Genomic DNA, 25,583 nt, shown 5'->3' on the forward strand with positions numbered 1-25,583 from the left:
TAAAAGCATAAATCATTCATCATTTCTGTTCCAGCTGATTGCTGAGTTTTTTCTTCACAAATCTAAGAAGCTTGCATCTTTATCACGCGCCTTCTGTTTACAATGGCTGCAGGTGGTAGATTCACTTTTGCAGATATGCAAAATCCACTGTTCTTGCACCCATCTGATGGTCCAACATTAGTGAGTGTGCCTAAACTCCAAGGAGGTGGAGATTATAGGTCCTCGAATCATTCTTTTGAAATCCATAGTATTAAACAATCTATTCTCTTTATCAACTCTGCTAGTGAGGGGTGGATTCAACTAGAAAAATAATTTTTATTGAGTAATGGTTCAAGAAAATATAAACTCAACAAAGATCTGGTTGGTTTGAAACAAAATAAGATGAAAATTAATGATTACTTTACTACCATGAGTATCTTATGGGAGGAGATAGTCTCTATAAACACCCTACTCGCTGTAAACACTGTAGCACAGGATGTCAAAACCTTTATTGCAGCTATTGAGACCCCTAAAGTTGAATCTCGTTTGTTTCTTCTTTGCGTAGTCAACTATTAATGCAAAACACATTACTAAGTGTAGAGTCTGCCTATGCTATTATCCAACAGGAAGAATCCCAACCTGAACTTTTTACTCTAGCTGATGTTGACATTTCTGCTATGTGTGGTAACACTCAATCTGAGTATAAAGGCCCTCACTCTGAGTATAAAGGCCCTGCTTGCACTAATTATGGTCAAAAAAATCACAGCAATGCTCGATGTTGGACAGTAATAGGTTATCCAGGTGGCACAGAAAGTTTAAACCACCACGGAAGCCCAATAACACTGCTTCTAATCATGACACTACTCCACCTGCACACACCAAGTTTGCCAATTCAGCAACTCAAAGTAATAACTCTGTCCAAGATAATGTGACAATTACCTCTCAAGAATTGCAACAGTTGTTAAAATTGTTGCCTGCTGGTGCTGGTAACCTTATGCAGAATGCCAATAATATTGACACAGATGATGAGTTGGAGAATTGTTTTTCTGGAATGGTTACATGTCATATGTCTATGATAAACAATAATGTCTGGATTATAGATTCGGGGGCTAGTGACCACATGACTTTTAGCCTTGAAAACATGATGAATGTGCAACGGGCCTCTTCTGATTTAATTATCAAATTGCCAATAGGGGCCACATTCAAGATTTCCAATATTGGGGACATCAAATTGCAAAATGGGTTGATACTTCATAAAGTGTTGTATGTGCCACAATTTAGGCATAATTTATTGTCTATACACAGGTTGACACAAGACAATGGATGTATTGTCACTTTCTTACCTGAAGGATGCAAAATTATTGATGCTCAGACACAACACACACGGACAGTTTGAACTCTGCAGAATGGGCTTTACTATATGAAGGATACATCTTATCTTGCATCCCAAGTCTGGTCAATCACATCCAAAAGACTTCTAGATCTGAATATGCTATGTGGCATAATAGGTTGGGTCATGCCCCAATGAGCAAGCTCAAATACATTCCTGCATTAAGATCTGTGATTTTGCCTCCAGAAAAGGTTTGTGTCACATGTCCCATGTCGAAATTTACAAAACTGCCTTTTGACTTGAGTAAGTCACATGCTGAAAAACCTTTCGAGTTGATTCACATCGACACCTGGGGGCCATACAGCCTTTCTACCAGGGGAAAGTATAAAATTTTCTTGACCATAGTCGATGATTGCACATGTGTAACGTGGGTGTATTTACTTCAGTTCAAGTCTTACTATCTATCAACACTGCAGGCTTTCTCTAACTATGTGAACATTCATTTTCACACTAATATACAAATCATTCGATCGGATAATGCTCCAGAATTCTCTGATGTACGGTGCAGAATTTTCTATGCTGAACATGGGATCCAACATCAAACCTCGTGTGTCAATCGTCCACAGCAGAATGCTCGAGCGGAACGAAGACACAGATATGTACTTGAGGTACCAAGATGTCTTTGTTTTCAAGCTTCCTTGCCTCTGAAATTTTGGGGCGAATGCATAATGATAGCATTCTATGTCATCAACCGCGTGCCAACTCCGGTTTTAGGTAACAAAACCCCTTACGAAACTCTTTTTTTACAAACCTGTTGAATATGATGAGGTTAAAACATTTAGGTGTTTGGCTTTAATTTGCAACCTCGAGGGGTACCTTGTGTATTTGTTGGATACCCATTTGTATTAGTTACAAATCATAGTCATCGTTTTCTTCATTACTATCATTATCTTCCCCTTCCTCTTCCTCTTCCTCTTCATTACTATTTTCTTCTTCTTTTTGTTCTTCTTCCTCTTCTTCATCTTCTTCATCTTATTCTTCTTCTTCTTCATATTTATTTATAATTGAAATATTTGCATATTTTGCAATATCAATGAACAAAGAAAATGACGGCACGGGTCTAGAGATTTGTTCTTCTTGAAAAGCGTCTTCTATGGACATTTATAGACTCGTCATGAGGACGATGTTTACTTGTAACAACTGTGTGTATATTACTTTGTGGTGACATTACACTTGGAGCATAGTACACTTGATTAGCTTGACTCCTTCGATCTTAGCCTTGAAGCCATATCAACAATGACAACACAAATTTTTTTAACTCGTACACCGAATCCGGCACTATCAAATCAATCACAATTAAATAAGAGTACATGGTTTCCCTCTTGATATCCAAGTTTAATGACTTCTTGTAATTGACAATATTAGTTGCTCAAAATATTTTCATTTGAGGTGCATTTCACCATGACTCCCGAATTAGATGCCGAAATTTTCCTTGTTTGAAATTTATAACCATTAACATTATAAGTTTCATATAACAATACCAATTTTTCCAGCCCTACCATCAAGTTCTTAAAACGAGAACAATAAGCATCTTTTTTTTCAACTTCCTACTCATCCAAATTTTGAGTCCACTTTTTATCGCTCTCTTCAATTCATCTAGTGTTATATTTGGTTCATTTTCTTTGATATGAACTTGATATTCATTTATATAAGGATAAATTTCCGGCGAATTGAATAAAACATAGTCTACCACTATCAATCGTTCAACATCACTCAAATTTCGACTTCTTTTGTCTTCTTGAGTGTGCTACCTGAATATATTTGAACACTTCAAAATCATTTTTATGATTTTTACCGATCAAAACCTCATCGAATTTAAAATCAAAGTAAAATGAGTAGAAGTAACATCCCCTCCTCAATGTAACGTTCAGTAACCGAACCTTCAACCTTCGCCTTATTACCAACATTTTGCTTCATAAACCCCATCATTATTTCAACAAAATACATCCACTAATAATGAATGAGTCTACCCAGCCTACATTCTTCCGTCAAATGTAAAACCAAGTGCTCCATTGAATCAAATCAACCACCCAAAAAAGTGGTTTTCACCAAACTCAATATTTAAACTATAGACTTCTCCAAAATTTTCAAATCATTAGGAATTAAGACATAAGATAAAATGTCATGACAAAAATTTGAAAGGGCTGATAATGCATCCACAACATCTTGTGGTAGAATTCACAAATGGCAAGTGGCAACAATCTTTGCATTATAATATGACAATCGTGAGATTTAAACCACGAGAACTTGCAATTATCTTTAACACAACGTGCAACATTTGATGCATAACTATCTGGGAGTTTCAATGTTTTAAATCATTCGCACAATGCTTTGAGTTATTTTTTCGTGAGCGTGAAACGTGCCTTTGGTTTGTTTCCATTTTCGGGGATCCACAATTCGGGGTGAACATTCAATAATTTACAATCATTTCTTGACTTGACATAATCCTTTGATTTTTTAGTATCAATTATAATGGTGTAAACACATTGTCGAAAATATTTTTTCGATGTGCATTACATCGATACAATGATGCATAGAAACTGATGACCAATATGGTAGTTCAAAAAATAGTGATTTATATGTCCAATTATGGGTAACTCCTAAACCTGTAGCTCGACTTTTTTGTGCTTCTTCCCAAGTGGTGTAAATTGCAATTATTCAAAAACTTGCTTCAAAGACTCACCACTCGATCGATCTGTAAACACTCTAGTTTCCACAGTTGCAACCTAACACTTGGAAGACTAGTTTCCACAGTTGCAACCTAACACTTGGAAGACTTAGTGGATCATCTTTGCGTAAAAAACAATAATTTGTGCCAAAAAACACTTGTTTTCCATAATTTTTTAATTGAATACCTTGAATATCCCTAACACAAATCGGAGATGAGAGCTTTTCATATGTTGACCATCCACTTATCATCCTTAATCCTGGAAAATTGGTCACGGCCCATACACCCGCCGCCTTCAGCGTGAAATTTTACCTCTTTAAATGATCATTTGTTTCCACGCCTATTTGCCACAACATTTTTAGTTCATCCATTAAAGGGGAGAAGATATACATTAAGATCTTGTCCCAGACCCGTTTACCGGGGACTAAAAGAGTAAGAAATATGAATGGTTTTTTCATCCCAATAAAAGGTGAAAGATTATAAATGACCACAACACGGGCCAATGTTTCCCAGATTTTCAAATAGATTGAATCCATCGGCTCCAATGCCAAGATGTACATTTCGACTCTCTCTTGCAAATGACGGATAATTACGGTCAAATTATTTCATTCATCTCTGCCCGTCGGATGACTAAGTTCCCCTTATTTTGTCTCTCTTACCTTGTGGCATCTCATATATTCCGATGTATTTTTGGACATATACGATCTTTATAGACGGGGAGTAATGGAAAAATATCTTAAGACTGTGTGGTATTCTTTTCTCAGTTTTCTTCTTTTGACTTTTGTAACGATCTTTGCCACAAATATCACAAATAATTTTTGATGCATCATTTCCGTAGTACAACATAATTTAATTTTTACATGCATCAATTTTTTCATACCCCAAACTTACCTTCTTCGTCAATGTCTTCATACTATACTATGTAAAAGGCAACATATTGTGCTTAGTAAGAAAATCGGAAAGTAATGCAACCAATGAGACAAACATTATTACAGAGCATTTTGCCTCATTATTGAAATGTAACAATTTACTACTGAGTTTCATTTTCGTATACTTTTTATTATCGGTATAAATAGGAGCTCCGCGTCAATAGCATCCTTGTAGAATTGAGAAACACTTGAGTTTGACGGGTTTCGTCAACCCTACTACTACTACATTCCGTTTCTCCATCGTTATTATTTGATCCACTAATATCACGTAACAATATGTTTATATCAAAAGTTTTTTTCAATTTTCGTACTTCGACGACGCTTCCGCTTTTGAAGTTCTATTTGTTTTTCATCATGTACCTCTCAAACTTTATAAGTTTCTAAAAATTCATCCATGAGTAAATGATATTTCACTTCATCTAACTTAAAGTAACCATTTTCATATGTATTACATGAACACCCTATTTTTTCTCCTTTAATTCCATAAACACCGACAAATTCAATAAATGAATCCACACATTTCCTATATTGATCATTAGATGATAGAAATCTATTTTCTAAACGTCGAGAAATCTAATCTCGATTAGGCGTGGACGATATCTACATATCACATTTTTTGCTCTAATTAGATCATATACACAAAACTATTACAATTACAAAATTTATAATTACACATACAAAATTTATTTCAGATACATATATAGTCATCATCAACTAATTACACACACATATATTTTATATACACATACAAATATACTCATCAACTAATTACGCATAAACATTTATTACGCAAACACACACACAAATTTATTCTCAGATAAAAATTATACTTACAATTTAAATTCTTCAAGCTCCTCCTCAAATTTGATAATTCACAAAATGCAAGATCTAAAAATACATATATATATATATGTGTGTGTATGTGTGTGAGAGAGAGAGAGAGTTGAGCTTAAAATTGCAGAAAAAGTGTAGTCAACAAGTACAAAAGCAAAAATAAATTCAAAAACCTATATACCGACTGATTCAGTCGATTTTTAAACTGATAAATGATTAAAATATTTATCTCACACCAATCAATTAGGTTAGTGGGAAAATTTAATGCATCTAATTGCGACCGAGTTTGGATCCTAAAGTCGGTCGCAATAGAAAAATATTACAGACTGCGGCATCAGTCAGTAAATCCTTTGATATAGTTACTGACGGATTTGGTTGGTATAGTGTTAGTTGATAAGTTGGGTTAACACATAGAAATGAATAGTTAATACCGACCGATTTATATTAGTTTGGTCAGTTTATGATAAATGTGGTCGTTGTTCGCATGAATCCGATTAGAATTTAATCCTCAGAAAAGCCAAAGTCGGTCATTATTTAAGTTGATCAATCATTATAGTAGGCCGGTTTAACTTTAAACTTGTCTTACAATTTTTCTAGCCCAGAAAACCCTCGGGAAAATTTTTAACATTAAAATTACAAACAATAATTAAACCAAATATTTATAACTTACAATCCAAAAACAAATTGAAATCGCAGTTCATATAAGAAACGTACTTAAACCAGGTTAAATAATATAATTAAAACAAAAAACAAGCATCATTGATCAATTGTCTCTAAAATGACTATAAGTCATCTTTAAATTATCGATCTCCTCCCAAGCATCCTTCAACTGCTCTTTGAGTTCTTCCACCCTGATCTCAAACTTGTTCAACTTCTCATAAATTAGCCGATTATCGATCTTCGCCTCCCGCAACTTTTGTTGAAGTTTCTATATATTTTCTTCTGCTTCGTCGAGTTTCCGGGAGACGTCCCTGTTGAAGCGATCTTTCACATTCATGCCTACATTTAAAAAATTTGTTAGACCATATAATCCAAAATCATAAAACTAAATATAGACACACATACAAACTTATAACCATCACCAGTGCATATATATACCTAGCTATGTGTGTGTGTATAAGCGTACCTCAAAAAAAATTTATATATTTTAGGAGAAAATTATAAGATATAATTATAAAATATAAGTAAACATATTACATGTATGTATATATAATCATAACCGCTCAAAAACTTTAAACCTTTCATTTTTCCCATAACTGCACAGAAAATTAGAGATCATCTTTTTCACCCTAGAAAAAACGACCGCCTAGTGGTAGGTATATTGGTCGGAATTAGTTGATGTGGAGACCATTTCAACGATCAGTCTACAAGTTTTGACTTTTACCTTTATCGACTGTTGTTCGGTCGGTGTATTTGGTCGGAATAGACTGAACTAGACACCACATCAGCAAGAAGTCAAATAATCTTTGGCAATCTCGACCATGATCGGAATAATCGGTCGGTAAAACATATATACCGACCGTCATTGTGCGTTGGTGTTCATCGTGTTGTCCATTCGAACCGATATTTCGTCAGGGTCATTTTTTATCTTTTTTTTACGTAGGTCGAAAAAGATCATATTTCTTTTATTATACATTATATTTTTTTCTAGTGTTGACTGTTAATTATTCTGATAATTTTAATATTTTTTTAATTTTATTTATTATTTGTTAGTTACCTTTCCTTGTGTATACTTGGCATGAAAAAATGACTTAAAATAGGTCTAATGGTATTATTTGGATAAAAAATTCTACCAATACCCATAATTAATATTTTTAAAAATTGAGAATATAACTACGTTTGAAATAGTCAAATATCGAAAATAGATATTATTGAAATAGTTTTGAAAGATTAACTATATATAGGGCACACAATTTATTTTAATGGAAATTTATATCCTATAGAAATGCGTGTCAAAATTTAACTATAGAAAAGAAGTGAAAATACAATGATTGTTTTAAAAAAAATCAAAATCATTTACGTAACCGTATTTTAAATATCATCTTTATATTGTCACAAGCAAAACATCATTTGAGGGAGGGGACAAAATTTATTGACCTTTTTTTCATCATTGCATTTTTTTACCAATATGTTCTATAAATTTGTTATAATATATAATTTGGATATGCATAAAATTTTAAAAAAAATGTTCATAGTTGTATTATTATCAAACGTGAAATATATTTTGGAGGTCACAGACATTTATTAAATTTTAAATACTATGTTTACGTTTAGAGATATTCAGAAAAATCTGAATTGCAAAATCAAATTTAATCCGAAAAAAAAAACCTAAAACTCGATCCGGAAAAAACTTTGACGAGGTTCGGCCTAGAATGCGGACCTTAAACGGACTTCCTGTGGCGCCCTCCAAACCCGGGTCAGAAGTTTGGGGTACAAAATACAAACACAACATATAAACCTGTATATAAGATATTATTTGCAATGACCCTTCTTTACATAACCACGGATCGCAACAGGTTAAAGTATGAAAACAAGCCACAACCTTAACTTTTATTACATCGTACCAAATCCCGACTAATTTAACTTACTACTGATAATAAAATTATTCTTACAATCTTACTATCTCACTACCGCAATAAGCTCCTGCTAGCTTGATCCAACTCAATCTGGAATCCTAGCTCGTACATTGAACTGGGAAATCTCGCTATCAACAGTATCCTTCTTAACTGTAGAATACATAAATAGATTCGCAAGAGTGAGCTAACTAGCTCAGCAAGTCACAATGACAATAATTGAGATTAATCAATGATCAAACGAGATGATTCAGTAGAACCAAGTTTATTGCTAAACAATCATTAGAATTGGACATTCATTTTAAGTTTTTAAAACCAAGGTTAGGCTGCTGATCAGTCACGCACTAACCCCAAGCAAAGCACACAGCACTGCTCTAACTATTGGATCCAAGGCATACATTAGCCTAAATTGACCATAGATATGGTCTGACCACGAATCTGGTCCATATATATATAAAAAAACTATCCAATTCTAAAGCAATTCAATATGATAAACAATATAATTCGATAAACAAGCTCATAATCAATGATGGTTAAACACTTGAATAAAAACGTAAAGAAACTCATGGATATCTCAAGGGTATATCAAGGTATGTATAAGAAACGGTTTTCAGTCTGTAAAATGATCAGGTATTGGACGAATACTGATTTTTCAAGGTATAGTTCTTTGATGTTATAAAGAATGGTTGGAGTATAAAAGTTTCTGTGTTTTCAAACAATTTTTGCTCCAGTGTTTGGTGTTTGGTAGTTATACATTTGGGGAGGGGTATCATATTTGTGTGATTTGGTATCTGAGGATCAACAAGGGATGGTTTACAAAGAATAAGGCTTACGGCTCAAGATCAAGAAAAATCAGGGTTCAAGGGTAAATAGTTTAAAGCACTTGCAATATAAACAAGAGTTATTTTGAATAAGAGCGACATGTTATGACACAGTTTAAAAATAATTGCGCTAGATCTTGAAGAAAAGTTCGGAAGTACTTGCCTTACAGGGCTTTATAACTATTACTGATCAATTCTGAGCCGACTCTGTCGCTCAGGCTTTAACGTCCAACCACTAGATCATATTGGATTCAACTTCGACACTCAGGTTTTTCTGTTGAAACTCTACTGAGCTCGCCGACTGACCACTAGGTTATCTTTAGTCCATCGTCCACTTTCAGGTTCCCGACTATAACCTACAGGGTCGAAATACCCCACGTTAGACATCTAGGTATGCTTGACAAATCCTCGATACCAATTTTACCCAACGATATTCAAACCCGACTCGTAATTATGTATATTATAATAACACATGCAATAAGTAGGGTTCACAATCTCGAAAATCGGTTCGGTGTTCATTTTTGGTATATACATATACTCTTTATTTTACGAAATTAGGGTTATCGATTTGGCAGAATATTTCATCACATCGTACAACCAAGTTTCGTATAAAACATACACATATATATATATAGTCTCTCGACGTCCCGATATTCACCGGATACGTTCCCGTATTTACGTAGTTCAATTTCTCGGAAATCGGGCAGCGTCTCCTTCGTTTATCGGACTACCCGTCGAATACAATCGACGTCAATTCAACAATAAACAACCCAACGACTACTTCAACCGATACCATAACCGAAATCCACGTCACAAATCCCAATCACCAATATTATTCGATTATTTACTATTATTTACATTTTATATTTTTTTCGTATTAGGACTCAGAATTAGCTCATCACCGTCCACCGTCGGCTCGCAGAGACTCATCGCCGACGGCGATAAAATTCGCAGGTACCCGAACAATTTCGGGTTTCCAACGCAAATTCTATCGATAAATAAAATTAAATCTCACAAATACCAAGTAGTTTATTTAATAAAATCAGTCAAGTATATAGGAACAATCCAAATATATTCAAATTAATCAACACAATAACATCACAGTAAGAATATACGGACCAATAGGACTGCCGTACGCACAGGGCACACACGCGCCACGCGCGTACACCAACAAAGACACCACCCTTTCGCCGGAATTCAGTGAAAGAAGGCAGCAACCTCGGCATTCAAATGAACTAATTCACGTACACACAGCAGCATCCACACACAGATAAACACACACGCACCCATAGCACACACACTCACGCACCCAGACACCGGAAAACAACACAGTACGGGAAGGAACAAGCGGCGATGTCGCCGGGAAATCGGAGCGGCGGCGGTTTACCAGCAAAAGCCGGAAGGAATGAAACCAGTTCGGATTATGGAGAAGAGAGAGGGGAGAAATCGATCGATGGAGAGGGAGAGAGACAGAAATAGGGATAGAGACTACATAGATGAGGGAAGGAGGAATAGCTGGCTGCCAAGAAAAATAAGCACAGGGGTGTATTCGTGTTTGTTTACTTTGCATAACACGTGTCCAGCTATTGGACACGTACCCTTCTGTATAATCAAATTTTTATTCCGTGTTTCGATATATACGACCCGAGGTGCACTTTAAATAAATTCCGAAAATTATGGAAATAGTCTTAAAATATCATAAATATCCCGATGTTCGTAAAAACATAAATTTTGTAATTTTAAAATAATTTCTGAAAGGTAGTTTATATCCGCTTTTAATAAATAACTGAAACAACGCGCGGGTGAAATTAGTCCCGAAAATTTCCGAAATAATTTTAAAATTCCCGTAATATTCCAAACTTAAATAAATATGAGTTTCATAATTTTTGAAGAATTCTAGAATTAAATATGGATTTTACAAATAAAAGCATTCAGAAAATCATTTAAAGATAAATAATTAATAAAATATTGATTTCTCAATTTTATAAAATCCTAAGAATAATTATTGTAATTATAAAATCATAAAAATAATTTTAGAAACATTCCCAATATTTATGCAAATAAATTTGCACTAAATCCACTTTTGAAATTAGAAATAAATCAATACTACTCCATAATTAATCACGCGGATAACCCGGTATACCATAAATCACACATAGCTACTAATTAAACAACACATAGCGGTCAAAACCAATACACATATTTTATTTATTTAATAATTTCTATAATTATATATTTAAATAATTCAAAAATACACGAGTCGTTATATCCTTTCCCCCTTAAAAAGATTTTGTCCTCGGAATCTGGTTTAACTAAATAAGTGAGGATATTTGTTAAGCATATCTGACTCTAATTTTCCAAGTAGATTCTTCTATTCGAGGTTTCAAATGTACTTATTATGGATATATTCTCATTCCAAAACTCGCCTTTAACGATCAAGAATTTGGATCGATCACTATATGCAGAATAAACTTAGACAAGAGCTCATTGGCTCCTAACTAATCGCTTAATTCAAATCAAATACTTATCGCTTTAACATTGACAGGCAAAACACATTATATGTATACACGGTTGTGACGGTCACATCAACTCATGAACAACTTTACCTATATTTATCAACACCTCGAATGGTTTACTAATTTTAGGACTTAACCTGTCCCTTTTTACTCAAACTTATCCAGTCTCTTTCAAGAAGAAACTTGTGCTAACACTACTGGTCCTATTTCTATACTCATATTCTCTCTCGATACAATCTCGCCTTCTTTCTTTGTCTACTCCGAGTTGCTTCAATCAATATTACTACGCTGTTGGTGTGCTGAATTAACTTAGAATTTGACAACTTTCTTTCTCCCACTTTATCCCAATAAAAATGGGGACCTACACTTGCATTTACATGAAGCTTGGTAAAGTGGCTTTCCAAAGCTGACATCACTGATAAATGATCATTCTAGTGTTTCCTTAAAACTCAACCTCTCAACATATCTTACATTTTCTGAATCACTTTCGTACTTTTGACTCTCCGTTTAAGGATGATAGGCGGTGCTCGTTTTTAACTTGGTTTCCAAACATTTAAACATTTCTTACTCTTTTCCATCGGGTAAGACTTAAAAGTAATCTCATATATTCACGTATTATCACCTTTAAGTATTTGAACTTCAGATTTCACTCTTTCTAATTCATTTATTAATTCCTTGGTGGTCTTAATTACATCCAATCCTTTCTGTCGGCATAAAGCATTTGTTAGCATACGGTTTTGCTTAGGTAGTTGTTAATGGATTAATTCAGAATCTTTTGTTAATCTTAGTCAAAATTTCATTCTTGAAGACTCAACGTATAGTTGCTTTCCTTCTGATCTTTGGAGAAAAATCCTTGGGCATCCTACGCAGACTTTCTTATTCCTTGAGTAGCTGAGGATGTTATCAATAAATACAGTTTGCTTATCAAAGTACTCCTTATACACCATGTTCCTTAATTCCTTATAGCCGCCTGATACACTTGTCATTTCACATAATATCACCAGACCTTGCAATGCTTTTAACTCACTTTAATCGTAATCTCTGATATTTTCTCAGGTTGGATCTTAAGTTAATCTTCGAGGTATAATATATTGCTTGAGTTAGGTCTCGTAAGTAGTCAATTCTTTTATAGGGCCTCACTTCTTCTTATTCGTTGAACTCCCGCTAATCAGTACATAATCTCATAATTTTATTCCTTTTCTCCAATAACTTTACTGATACATTTTACGATTCGCTTCTTGTAAAACCACTCCTTGGTCTGCCTTGTTTATTAGGCTTCCGTTACTTCGCTTTAATTCTTGGGCATGTCTAACACTTCCCAATCTATTCTGAAATCCACTTCTTATACCTGGTTTATCACTATTTTTCTTTAAATTTCCATATATCTTGGCATCTCTTCAATAACTTAGATACTTAATATTGTGAATTCCCTGTGGGATCTCATTTCTTAATTCTTCTACTTGTAGCATCTAAATGCTGGAAGAAAACCTGGGGATATTGTGATCGTCCTCCTAAGCGCATAAATTTCCTCTTTCTAACCGCTAATATCGCGATCCATTATCTTCTCTTGACATCTCCTTATCTCTCCCTTAACAACTTTGACTGAAAGGTCATATTATCCATTTTTGCTCCTTTTTGGATTATAAACTCTGACTCCTAATTCCAACTTCTAAAATTCCATAGAAAATTCTTCTGGTACAGTTTCTATGTTTGTTTTCTCCTTTTTCCTTATCGCTTTCCTCTATCTTTACTTTTCCTCGTGAATACATACTTCAACCTCTTATGGTCCGTATAGATCTTACACCTTTCTCCATACATATCATGTTTCCCAATTCTTTCAAAGCGAATATTATTACTGTTAATTCCATATTATGAGTAGGATACTTCTGCTCATAAGGTTTCGGTTGTCTGAATGTATACAATAGCTTTATTGTGTTGCATCAACACACATCCTATTTCCTAATGAGAAGCATCACTATAAACTACCAAACCATCTTGATACTTTTAAATTGATAAAACAGGTGTTGTAACCATTCTTTCATTTAACTTCGCAAAACTTTCCTTCACCCTTCTCCACTTCACAAAACTTCTAGTTTTTCTTGATTAGCTTCATCAAAGGTATTGCAGCTTTCAGAAATCTTACGCAAATTTGCAGTATAACTGGTCCATGGTAAAACTTCTTACTTTTGTTGGTGCTTTTAGCCTTTCTTTATTCATAGTAACTTTAATTTCTACTGGATCTCCTTTGGTCTCCTTCTCACTAATTATTTATGTTTTCTACCATCAAAACTTTCACCTTGTAAACTTTACATACAACTTCTTTCTTCTCCGAATCCCCAATTGTCATTAAATGCTTCGCATGGTCCTCCGTTGACTTTAAGTAACATAATTACAACTCATCCAGATATTCCTTAAAGATTATGTCCATATGTTCAATCTCCAATTATTAACGCCCAAATCTTAAATCAATTTTAGAAAATACTTTGCTTCTTCTGTTTGATCAACAAATCAGTAGTTCGAGGTAACATATACTTACTCTTGATAGTAAACTTGTTGAGCTTTCTTTAGTCGACGCATAATCTCATACTTCCATTTTCTTATTAACAAATTAATACCGGTGCACCTCATGGGATCCACTGGGTTTAATCGCTTCTTCTTCTAGCATCTCTTGCATCTGTTTTGCTAACTCCCTTATTCTAACTGGTGCCATTTTATGTAAGACCGTGGTCACTGGCTTCGTCTCAAGTGCTAAGTCAATCACGAACTTCATTCCTCTACCTGGAGGAATATCGATAACTCATCTGGAAACATATCTTGAAACTCCGTAATTGCTATAGAATCTTCAAATTTTGTTTGCTTCTGACTTTTATTTATCTCATAATCACCATAATGCTCATATTTTGATCACCGTAATCATCATTAACAAATTCTTTACCTTCTTTCATCTTCTGAACCTCATCACCTTCTCATTTAGCGTCCTGAGAATTATCTTTTCATCACGACGGTCTGTCTGGACATCATGCTTTAAAAGTTAATCCATTCCCTATAATAATTTCAAATCCTCTTATCTTCCATGATATCAATTCTTCACAACTTATTGCAAGGAATCTCAATTCCACTATTTGTACTCACTTATTTAACAACTACACGTTCTTGACTTGCTAGTCCTTTAATCACAATCTTGTCAAGTCAACAGGGTAATTTATCTTATCAACAAAATCTTGAGAGATAAACAATTAAGTTTCTTTCACATCTTTTAATACTTTTACGCATAAGGTATTCACCATAATCATCCATGTCATAACGTCCGTATTCTGAATATCATATTTCTTAGGAAAATCACATATTCTCGTCCTTAAAAAGGTATTCCTTATTGGAGTAGATTCCCTTGACTCTTAGTGGATCCTTCACTGGGGCTAGTGATTTGCAATCCTCGCCAGGTGCCCTTATTTCCTTCACATGTATAAGACGTAGATGGAACTTCGTCCGCTTAATTCAGGATACGTTGATTTCTGTTTGAAAACCCCTTGCAAAGAACGACAGTATAACAAAATGACTAGAAGGATTCAAAGTCCAACAAAAATTAGAGTTGAAAAGAAAGAAGAAATAAGGATTTGAATATGAATGAGACAACCACATTGGTACTTAAGATGGCCAGTCTTTCATACCATATGGCATACAACACATGATTAGGTGGCGTCCCACCCGACTCTTCGTCATTCTGACAAAGTGTCTTACCATAACACTGTTTGTCCCAATCAGAAAACAAAACTTGAGGGAAATAATTAAATTTGAAAGGAATGCAATATCCTTCTTTTCGATATCATCATAAGGATTTTATTAAGATAAGAAGTTCATATATTTTTAGGAATTAAAACGGAATATACGCTGCAATATTGAAGATAAGAACGCACCATTGGTCACCATCCATATTTCACTTGTATTCATCTTTCGAGCTTGTTCAATCATATTCCCATTGTTCCATATAATAATTTTAGAAAGTACGCTGAAATGTCTTTGCAAATTAAGCATTATAGTAGATTCTTACTTGTTAAGTCTTGCATCCCTGACATCGCACCTACACGTATAATACTTTAACAATTCAATCATATTGGCGTTTTTATATGATAACTTCGGGCTTTCTCTTTTAATTTAGAATAACCACGAACCATTCGACATAACGATCCTTTTATTAATAATATTCTTCTTTTAGAGAGGTCTGGAAATCTTTCCAATCTTCTTCGATCACGCTCCGGCTTCTGTTAAATCAATGAATTCTGATAGTCCTAGTAATTGAATGTATAGTTACTCCGTACGCTGATTTTGTTGTAAATTTTATCAAACAATATGTGCATTTTATTGTTAGGAATAATCAACTCCTTCATAATCGCGGGTTTCTTTATCCTCTGAATTAACAATACTAAGTTTGAAATAAATACCCTTCCAGGTAATCCGGGTTTTCTAACAAACAAGAAACTCAAGTAGTAACCTAACAACCAGTGTTTAAAACTTATTTTATTCAAAAAGGCTTTTAAAAATTTTGTAAGGAAAAATCTTTTTCAAAAACTTGTTTGAGAATTTTGAAAATCACAAACCTGGTTGTCCTTACTATATGAGTTGGTTGTTGTCCTTCCTTCATATAACAAGGTACCGAATTAAATAAACGATCACATAAAGGTCCGTTTACTTCAATCTACCTTTTCTCCTTCATCGTGTCCATTTAACTTCCTTAATCGACGAAACTTCAGTTGTCGTTGCATGCTATCTTATTCATAGCTTCACATCAAACTTCCATACTGGTAATACTCCCGTTATCCACTATACAATCATTAAGTGGGACAGACTATCCAATAGTCAACAAGTCGGCTAATGTCACATCATCTTGTTAGAATATATATCACATCATCATAACACCATTATCTAATTTCAAGAGATCCCCAGATCCATAATCTTCTCTAACTCTCTATTTTTAACACTTATTTACTCTATTCCACAAGCTAATCAGGGGTGGCCTAATCACTAATAGCTTCTAGTAACCAGGTAATAGTTATCCTCTGAAACACTTGAATCTTCTTTCCAAACTTCTTCTCACCTTTATTTGTATCTCAATACTCACCATTTACTGCCACTCCCGCATCCATCCTCATAGGTACAATTGCTTTATAGGACAAGTTTTAAACCGAAGGTATAGAACAGGGTGTAGGGTAAACTGAAGAGATACACTCACAGCCGAATGTCTAGTATACCAAGAATATACAAATGGAGGTTCTTAAATAGGCAGTCTCATATCAAGAGGTGGTGGGATAGCGTAGAATAGCTTGAAGAGGTATAACTGTTACAACAGAAGGTAATACTATTAATATTGACGGAAGAACAAGGTGCAATTCAAATCTGGGAGAAGATGACGATCCTCGAACGGAAGGCTCCAAACGATCAGATGATACCGGAAAATTAGGATCTGCCATTGCCGTTGTCTGGAAATCACATCGCAAACTAAGAATCCCGAATCGCAACACAAACCATTCCGGAGACCTATTATACAGTCGCACTCAACCTCACAACGTCCTATCTTTATATTGCCTATTTCTAATCCTAACCCTCTACCCAATCCCGACAACCTAGGCTTGTTTCAGTGACTTATAACCTGTAGCTCTGATACCAACCTGTGGCGCCCTCCAAACCCGGGTCAGAAGTTTAGTGTCCACAACACAAATACAATATATAAACCTGTATATAAGATATTATTTCAATGACCCTTCTTTACATAACCACGGATCGCAACAGGTTAAAGTATGAAAAAAGCCAAAACCTTAACTTTTATTACATCGTACCAAATCCCGACTAATTTAACATACAACTGATAATAAAATTATTCTTACAATCTTACTATCTCACTACCGCAATAAGCTCCTGCTAGATCCAACTCAATATGGAATCCTAGCTCGTACATTGAACATGGAAACCTCGCTATCAACCGTATCCTTCTTAACTGTAGAATACATAAAAAGATTCGCAAGAGTGAGCAAACTAGTTCAGCAAGTCACAATGATAATAATTGAGATTAATCAATGATCAAACGAGATGATTCAGTGGAATCAAGTTTATTTCTAAACAATCATTAGAATTGGACATTCATTTTAAGTTTTTAAAACCAAGGTTAGCCTGCCGATCAGTCACGCACTAACCCCAAACAAAGCACACAACACTGCTCTAACTACTGGATCCAAGGCACACATTGGCCTAAATTGACCATAAATATGGTCTGACCACGAATCTGGTCCACATATATATAAAAAAACTATCCAATTCTAAAGCAATTCAATATGATAAACAATATAATTCGATAAACAAGATCATAATCAATGATGGTTAAACACCTGAATAAAAATGTAAAGAAACTCATGGATATCTCAAGGGTATATCAAGGTATGTATAAGAAACGGTTTTCAGTCTGTAAAATGATCAGGTATTGGACGAATACTGATTTTTCAAGGTATAGTTCTTTGATGTTATAAAGAATGGTTGGAGTATAAAAGTTTTTGTGTTTTCAAACAATTTTTGCTCCAGTGTTTGGTGTTTGGTAGTTATACATTTGGGGAGGGGTATCATATTTGTGTGATTTGGTATCTGAGGATCAACAAGGGATGGTTTACAAAGAATAAGGCTTACGGCTCAAGATCAAGAAAAATCAGGGTTCAAGGGTAAATAGTTTAAAGCACTTGCAATATAAACAAGAGTTATTTTGAATAAGAGCGACATGTTATGAAACAGTTCAAAAATAATTGCGATATATCTTGAAGAAAAGTTCGGAAGTACTTTCTTACAGGGCTTTATAAGTATTACTGATCAATTCTAAGCCGACTCGGTCGCTCAGGCTTTAACGTCCAACCACTAGATCATATTGGATTCAACTTCGACACTCAGGTTTTTCTGTTGAAACTCTACTGAGCTCGCCGACTGACCACTAGGTTATCTTTAGTTCATCGTCCACTTTCAGGTTCCCGACTATAACCTACAGGGTCGAAATACCCCACATTAGACATCTAGATATGCTTGACATATCCTCGATACCAATTTTACCCAACGATATTCAAACCCGACTCATAATTATGTATATTGTAATAACACACGCAACAAGTAGGGTTCACAATCTCGAAAATCGGTTCGGTGTTCGTTTTTGGTATATATATATACTCTTTATTTTACGAAATTAGGATTATCGATTTGGCAGAATATTTCATTACATCGTACAACCAAGTTTCGTATAAAACACACACATATATATATAGTCTCTCGACGTCCTGATATTCACCAGATACGTTCTCGTATTTACGTAGTTCAATTTCTCGGAAATCGGGCAGCGTCCCCTTCGTTTATCGGACTACCCGTCGAATACAATCGACATCAATTCAACAACAAATAACCTAACGACTATTTCAACCGATACCATAACCGAAATCCACGTCACAAATCCCAATCACCAATATTATTCGATTATTTACTATTATTTACATTTTATATTTTTTTCGTATTAGGACTCAGAATTAGCTCATCACCGTCCACCATCGGCTCGCAGAGGCTCATCGCCGACGGCGATAAAATTCGCGGGTACCCGAACAATTTCGGGTTTCCAATGCAAATTCTATCGATTAATAAAATTAAATCTCACAAATACCGAGTAGTTTATTTAATAAAATCAGTCAAATATATAGGAACAATCGAGATATATTCAAATTAATCAACACAATAACATCACAGTGAGAATACAGGGACCAATAGGACTGCCGTACGCACAGGGCACACACGCGCCACGCGCGTACACCAAAAAAGACACCACCCTTTCGCCGGAATCCGGCGAAAGGCGGCAGCAACCTCGACATTCAAATGAACCAATTCACGTACACACAACAGCATCCACACACAGATAAACACACACGCACCCATAGCGCACACACTCACGCACCCAGACACCAGAAAACAACAGAGTACGGGAAGGAACAAGCGGCGATGTCGCCGGGAAATCGGAGCAGCGGCGGCTTATGAGCAAAAGCCGGAAGGAATGAAATCGGAAACGGATTATGGAAAAGAGAGAGGGGAGAAATCGATCGAAAGAGAGGGAGAGAGACAGAAATAAGGATAGAGACTACATAGATGAGGGAAGGAGGAATAGCCGGCTGCCAAGAAAATAAGCACAGGGCTGTATTCGTGTTTGTTTATTTTGCATAACACGTGTCCAGCTATTGGACACGTACCCTTCTATATGATCAAATTTTTATTCCGTGTTTCGATATATACGACCCGATGTGCAATTTAAACAAATTCCAAAAATTATGGAAATAGTCTTAAAATATCATAAATATCCTGATGTTTGTAAAAACATAAATTTCGTAATTTTAAAATTATTTCCGAAAGGTAGTTTATACCCGCTTTTAATAAATAACTGAAACAACGCGCGGGTGAAATTAGTCCCGAAAATTTCTGAAATAATTTTAAAATTCCCGGAATATTCCAAACTTAAATAAATATGAGTTTCAGAATTTTTGAAGAATTCTGAAATTAAATATGGATTTTACAAATAAAAGCATTCAGAAAATCATTTAAAGATAAATAATTAATAAAATATTGATTTCTCAATTTTATAAAATCCTAAAAATAATTATTGTAATTATAAAATCATAAAAACAATTTAAAAACATTCCCAATATTTATGCAAATAAATTTTCACTAAATCCACTTTTGAAATTAGAAATAAATCAATACAACTCCATAATTAATCACGCGGACAACCCTGTACACCATAAATCACACATAGCTACTAAACAAACAACACATAGCGGTCAAAACCAATACACATATTTTATTTATTTAATAATTTCTATAGTTACATATTTAAATAATTTAAAAATACACGAGTCGTTATACTTCCTTTTCTCCTAAAAATGTGTCCCTACTCAAAACCCCAAAACTCGGATAAAAGCCTGAAATTGAAATACTTTTCTTTTTTTAACCATTAGATATACTCTAATTTTCCCGAATTTCAAATTATTTAAAAAATACTAACAAATTCATCAAAATTTAGCATTTTAAAAAATGAAAAAAATCATAACTTTTTGAATATCGAGGGAATTTAAAGGATTGTTTAAATTTTAATTAGAGATTACCAGAATTAAAAGTATTTTTTTACTTCTTGTATTAATACCCCAAATTTTAAAAAAATATAAAAAATCTAAGAGAGGTGTATTCATTTGGGATTTTTAAGGATTTTTTTGGATTTTGAAAATCGTAGGGTATTCAATTTGGATTCTAAAAAAACCTTAAGATCTGATGGTATTCAATAGGGATTGAAAAAAGTCTTTTAAAATATGGGGGCATTCACTTTAGATTTTAAAAAGTCAATTCAAATCTGGTGGTATTCAATTTGGATTTTAAGAAATCCGTTAAAATCTGGTGTTATTCAAAACTCCATGAATTTTTTGTATTTTTTAAAATTATAGATTTTAATGAATTTGCTAGTATATTTTGTATTTTCAGAAATCTTAGCAAAATCCAAAAGATTTTGACGGATTTGTAGAAATCACTACTCAAATCGGCAAGACTCTACGAGATTTATTTAACAACTCCGATAAAATCCGCCTAAAATTAAGATCAGTCAAAATGAGCAACAATCGTTCAAAATCAATGGTTTATTATAAGAAAGAATGCCCAGAATACCCTATTTTCCCGTCCCAACTGCCCAAAATACCCAGATACGCGCGGACGACCCAAAATACCGACGAATTACGCATTATAGCAGTGCGTAAACAACATTCAGTTTTTTTGTAAAGAATACGCATGTGTGATATGCGTATTCAGTTTTTGAAAAACAAGGAATACACATGTCGCACATGTGTGTATTCGCTAAAAACAAAAAACTGAATATACATGTCAGACATGCGTACTCTTTATAAATTTTTAAAAAAAGAAATTCGCATGTTGGACAAGCGTATTCAACAGGTGATTTGGGCACTTCATCCTGTTAAATGGTATTTTGGGCACTAAGCCCCCAAATGGTGGGTATTTTGGGTTTTCACCCGTATGATAATCCTCTAAAATATGAATTGAATACACCCCGTTAAATTGAATAGCTTCATATTTTAATATATTATCTAGAATCCAAATAATTTTTTTTTGAATTTTCAAAATCCTTTAAATACTTATTTGAATATATTTCTAAAAATCGAAGCTGAATAATTCATATTTGAATACGTTTTTTAGAATCCAAATTAAATTTCTTGAATTTTTAAAATCCAAAAAAATCTATTAATATTTTAATTGAATATATATTTCTAAAGTTTCAATTTGAATAACTTTCTATTTTAATATATTATCTAGAATCCAAATTAAATATCCTTGAATTTTCAAAATTCCAAAAAAATCTTTTAAAATCTTAATTGAATATATTTCTTTATATACATATTGTGGATATTTCTTTATTTGTTGAAAGAAGATAGCGGCCGAGAATCTAAATTAATACACAATTCAGACAGCATGAATTTTGGGCCAAGAGCCCGTTCAAGTGAAAACCTCAATTCAACTTTTAATTTCCCGCCTCACTCGCTTGTATATATACCCCCTCTCTTCACTGCAATAAGCCACATCTCAAACCCTCACTCACTCTTGCATTTCATTTCGCTTCTCCGCCTAAAAACCCTAATTCTCTCATTTCATTCCTTCAATCAAACCCTAATTATCTGCTATGCCGCCTAAGCACAATTCTCTACCTCCTTTCAGAGGTGAAACAACTCCATCACCTTTTACTTTCTTGTTTTAAATTTTATCTGTTGTGAATTATTTGTTTTATGATCATTTCTAGATAGAACTTTTGGATTGTTTAAAATCGTGATCTAGATTATCTAACACGAGACTTGATATCTATGATGTCTCTAGTTGCATGCTTACTATATAAATTGAGTATAGAAATATATCGGCTAAGTTTGTAATCTTGATTTGTATGCATGCTATGTTTCTTGTTGATTGTGATTTGTATAGATTTTTGCTTTGATCTAACATTTCCTAAGAGAATTTGTTTAGTTTTTCTGGTTGCAGGTAGATCCTAGTATTTTCTTAGTCGAATTATATTTTTCGAGAGTTTGTTTAGTTTGTAGATGTCTTTTGTATGAGATTAGTTTGAAATAACTGATTAAGGACAGTTTTGATAACTTTTCTAGCTTGTTACGGTAAAACCTCTTTAAGTGATATGGTTGGGACACGAAAAACTATCATATTAGAGGGATTTATATGTTATTACTCGTCAACACCACATGGGGCCTAGACTTTAGAGTATTTATGTTGTCTATATAATTATATATTATTTATTTATATTTATTCTTTTGTAGTTAATATTGGTTAAAGTAATTTATATGTAATTGTTATGTCGAGCAGGAGATGAAGATCGGGAAATTTTGGATTCTGATTTTGAGGGCACAGACGACGAAAAAGGTATATATCTACAATTATGTATTAATTGTGTTTTATTTTATTTTTTTAAATTCACTATACTGTATTTGTATTCTCATGTGTTACTCTTTTTAAAGTCTCTATTATATTTATGATCATCTTGAAATGCATGTAAGCTATCTGTTTCGTCATTGCATTAGCAATGCAACTGATGAAATAAGCTTAAAGTGATAAGTTTGTTTATGTAGTATTTAATCCGTCCCGTGTTTCCCTGAATGCAGGTCAAGATGTTTTAAGGATGACCGAGGATTCAGAATCGGAAACTGATTTTGAATTAAGTGATGATGAAAGGTTTAAAAGTGATTCTGATCAGGAAAGGCAAGTTTTGAGTCAAAAAGCGGCAGAAGTTCCTGACCTTGAAGTTGATGAATCCATTGAGAAGATTATAAGAAAGAAGAGGAAGAGGAATAAGAACAGGCCAATATTGATGTGGGAAGTTTGGGAAGAAGAATATGAGAGATGGTTAGCATCTTATGATCACTACAAGGAAAACAGGCTTTAACAACGGTTTATGTCCGTTGTCTGATACTCTATTTTTCCGTTGACTATTGAGCCGCCGTCTGTTAGTTGGATCAGACAACGGGTATAAGATGTTGTGTGAGATTGTACACACAATGATTGTGGATTAAGCCCGTCGTATTACATCCAGAAAAGACAACATTTTTTGCTTGTTTTTGTCGTAACAAGCGACATTACTCAAGGGTTCTCACAAACTCATAAAACCGTTGTGTAGGCTGTCACTGAGAGTATAACATTAAAATCAATCCTACAACACTTATTGTTGTATAAACTTTGTTGTGTACCTAGATAGACAAGAAAAATGAAAATGAGCTCATAGAACTCTTGTAATAGAACTCTTGTAATAAATTTCTACACACAACAGTTTTATATTTTAATGTATGACATGATCTGATACATACAACTGTTTACTTGTCCCAACTTGTTGTATGAATACCTTTGATACAATATATTAAAATTTTATAGACAATGGTTTGATGGTGGTGTTGTATGAGTTAATTTTGTACGAAGGTTTTGTTTATGAAAGCATTGTTTTACTATTAAAGATATGATATTTTTAATGAAGCTTGGTTATTAAAAGCGTTGTCTTTCTCAAAATATAACAAGTAATTAAATAAATGTAACTTCACAAATCTGAAAAAAGTTCTAAATTTAATCCATGATTGAAAATCATGGCAACATAGTTATACAAAAGCTAAAAGCATATTCATATCCCTGCCTTCATGAGTCTAAGATTTCTACAACTTAAAGAAAATACAGAGTCTACAAGGATTTGACATTGGTTACTCAAAGCTCACACTTAGCCTTTTCAGCTTCACTTGGCGTCTCCCGTAAGAGCTATGTTGTCCTTGCAATATCATTACAGCATGTAGTAGGCAATTTCCCAATCTGGAGAAAACAATCTTCAAAATAAATCGATAACCACTCTAAGTTAATGTTTTCTTCCTGCATAATAAGAAAATCAAAGAACTGATATCATTTCCTCTTTCTGTATGAACATGAGCTAGATCACGCTTGACTCTTTGAAATTGCCTCTGGAATAGTTATCAGAAAACAAGACAATTACATTAAAGATCTGCATAATCCAATAGGTTTGACATTGACCACCCTCCTGCTCATTTCTGCATAATCATTTTACAGCTAATACATATAATACATGAACTCATCAAGAGAAAGATAATTAACATATGTATACACACTCCATTTGTTTTTGACTTTATTTTACTAGTTACTGTACTCTTGGCTTTTATTACATAATTAACATATGTATTTGCCTGGTGCTGCTATTTTCCTATGAGTGGTAGCAGTAACAACTTACAACTCTCTCTCTCTCTCTCTCGTTATCTTCTCTTTCAATTCTAGGCTATTGGGGAAACTTAAGGAGGCAACTACCAAGATGGGTAATTGCTTTGCTTCTTCTGCTTCTGCAAAAGTTGATGCTACCCACACCTCCCATCCCCGTAATCATTCCTCCCATCCATCCTCATATATTTTTATATAAATTTCATTTTTTTACAACACCACCACTTTTGTTTTCTTCAAAATTTATTTATTGTAGTACTTGGGTTTTCAAATCCTTTGTTTTCGATTTAATATCTGAATATATCAATAAAGAAAAGAGATATTTTGCAAGTTAATTTTACCCTGTAAAATGGTTAGGTAGACTGCTGCAATATTGAGCTTCTTGCTTCCATATTCAGCCTCAAAGTTGATATGTGTATATGACTAGAATTAATATTTGATATAGCTTATTAGCTTACAATAATACATCTTAAACATGAGTTTAATATAGATAAATTCTTGATGAGTTCATTATATTTACAATAAAAGAAAATGTGAAACAAAATAGAGAAGCAAA

At 33.9% G+C, this 25,583-nt stretch overlaps 1 protein-coding gene across 1 annotated transcript in view; it reads left to right on the forward strand.

Annotated features, from left to right (window-relative positions):
* The first annotated feature begins 1,473 nt into the window (after positions 1–1,473).
* The window catches only part of LOC141708295 (DNA repair protein RAD16-like), a 40,295-nt gene continuing 16,185 nt past the window's right edge, over positions 1,474–25,583 (forward strand). The window contains exons 1-3 of the mRNA XM_074511852.1: positions 1,474–2,083; positions 23,132–23,188; positions 23,428–23,697. Of these exons, the coding sequence (XP_074367953.1) occupies positions 1,474–2,083; positions 23,132–23,188; positions 23,428–23,697 (937 nt within the window). The remainder of the gene's footprint in view (positions 2,084–23,131; positions 23,189–23,427; positions 23,698–25,583) is intronic.

Source organism: Apium graveolens, chromosome 2 (assembly GCF_009905375.1).
Source record: "Apium graveolens cultivar Ventura chromosome 2, ASM990537v1, whole genome shotgun sequence".
Lineage (NCBI taxonomy): Eukaryota > Viridiplantae > Streptophyta > Magnoliopsida > Apiales > Apiaceae > Apium > Apium graveolens.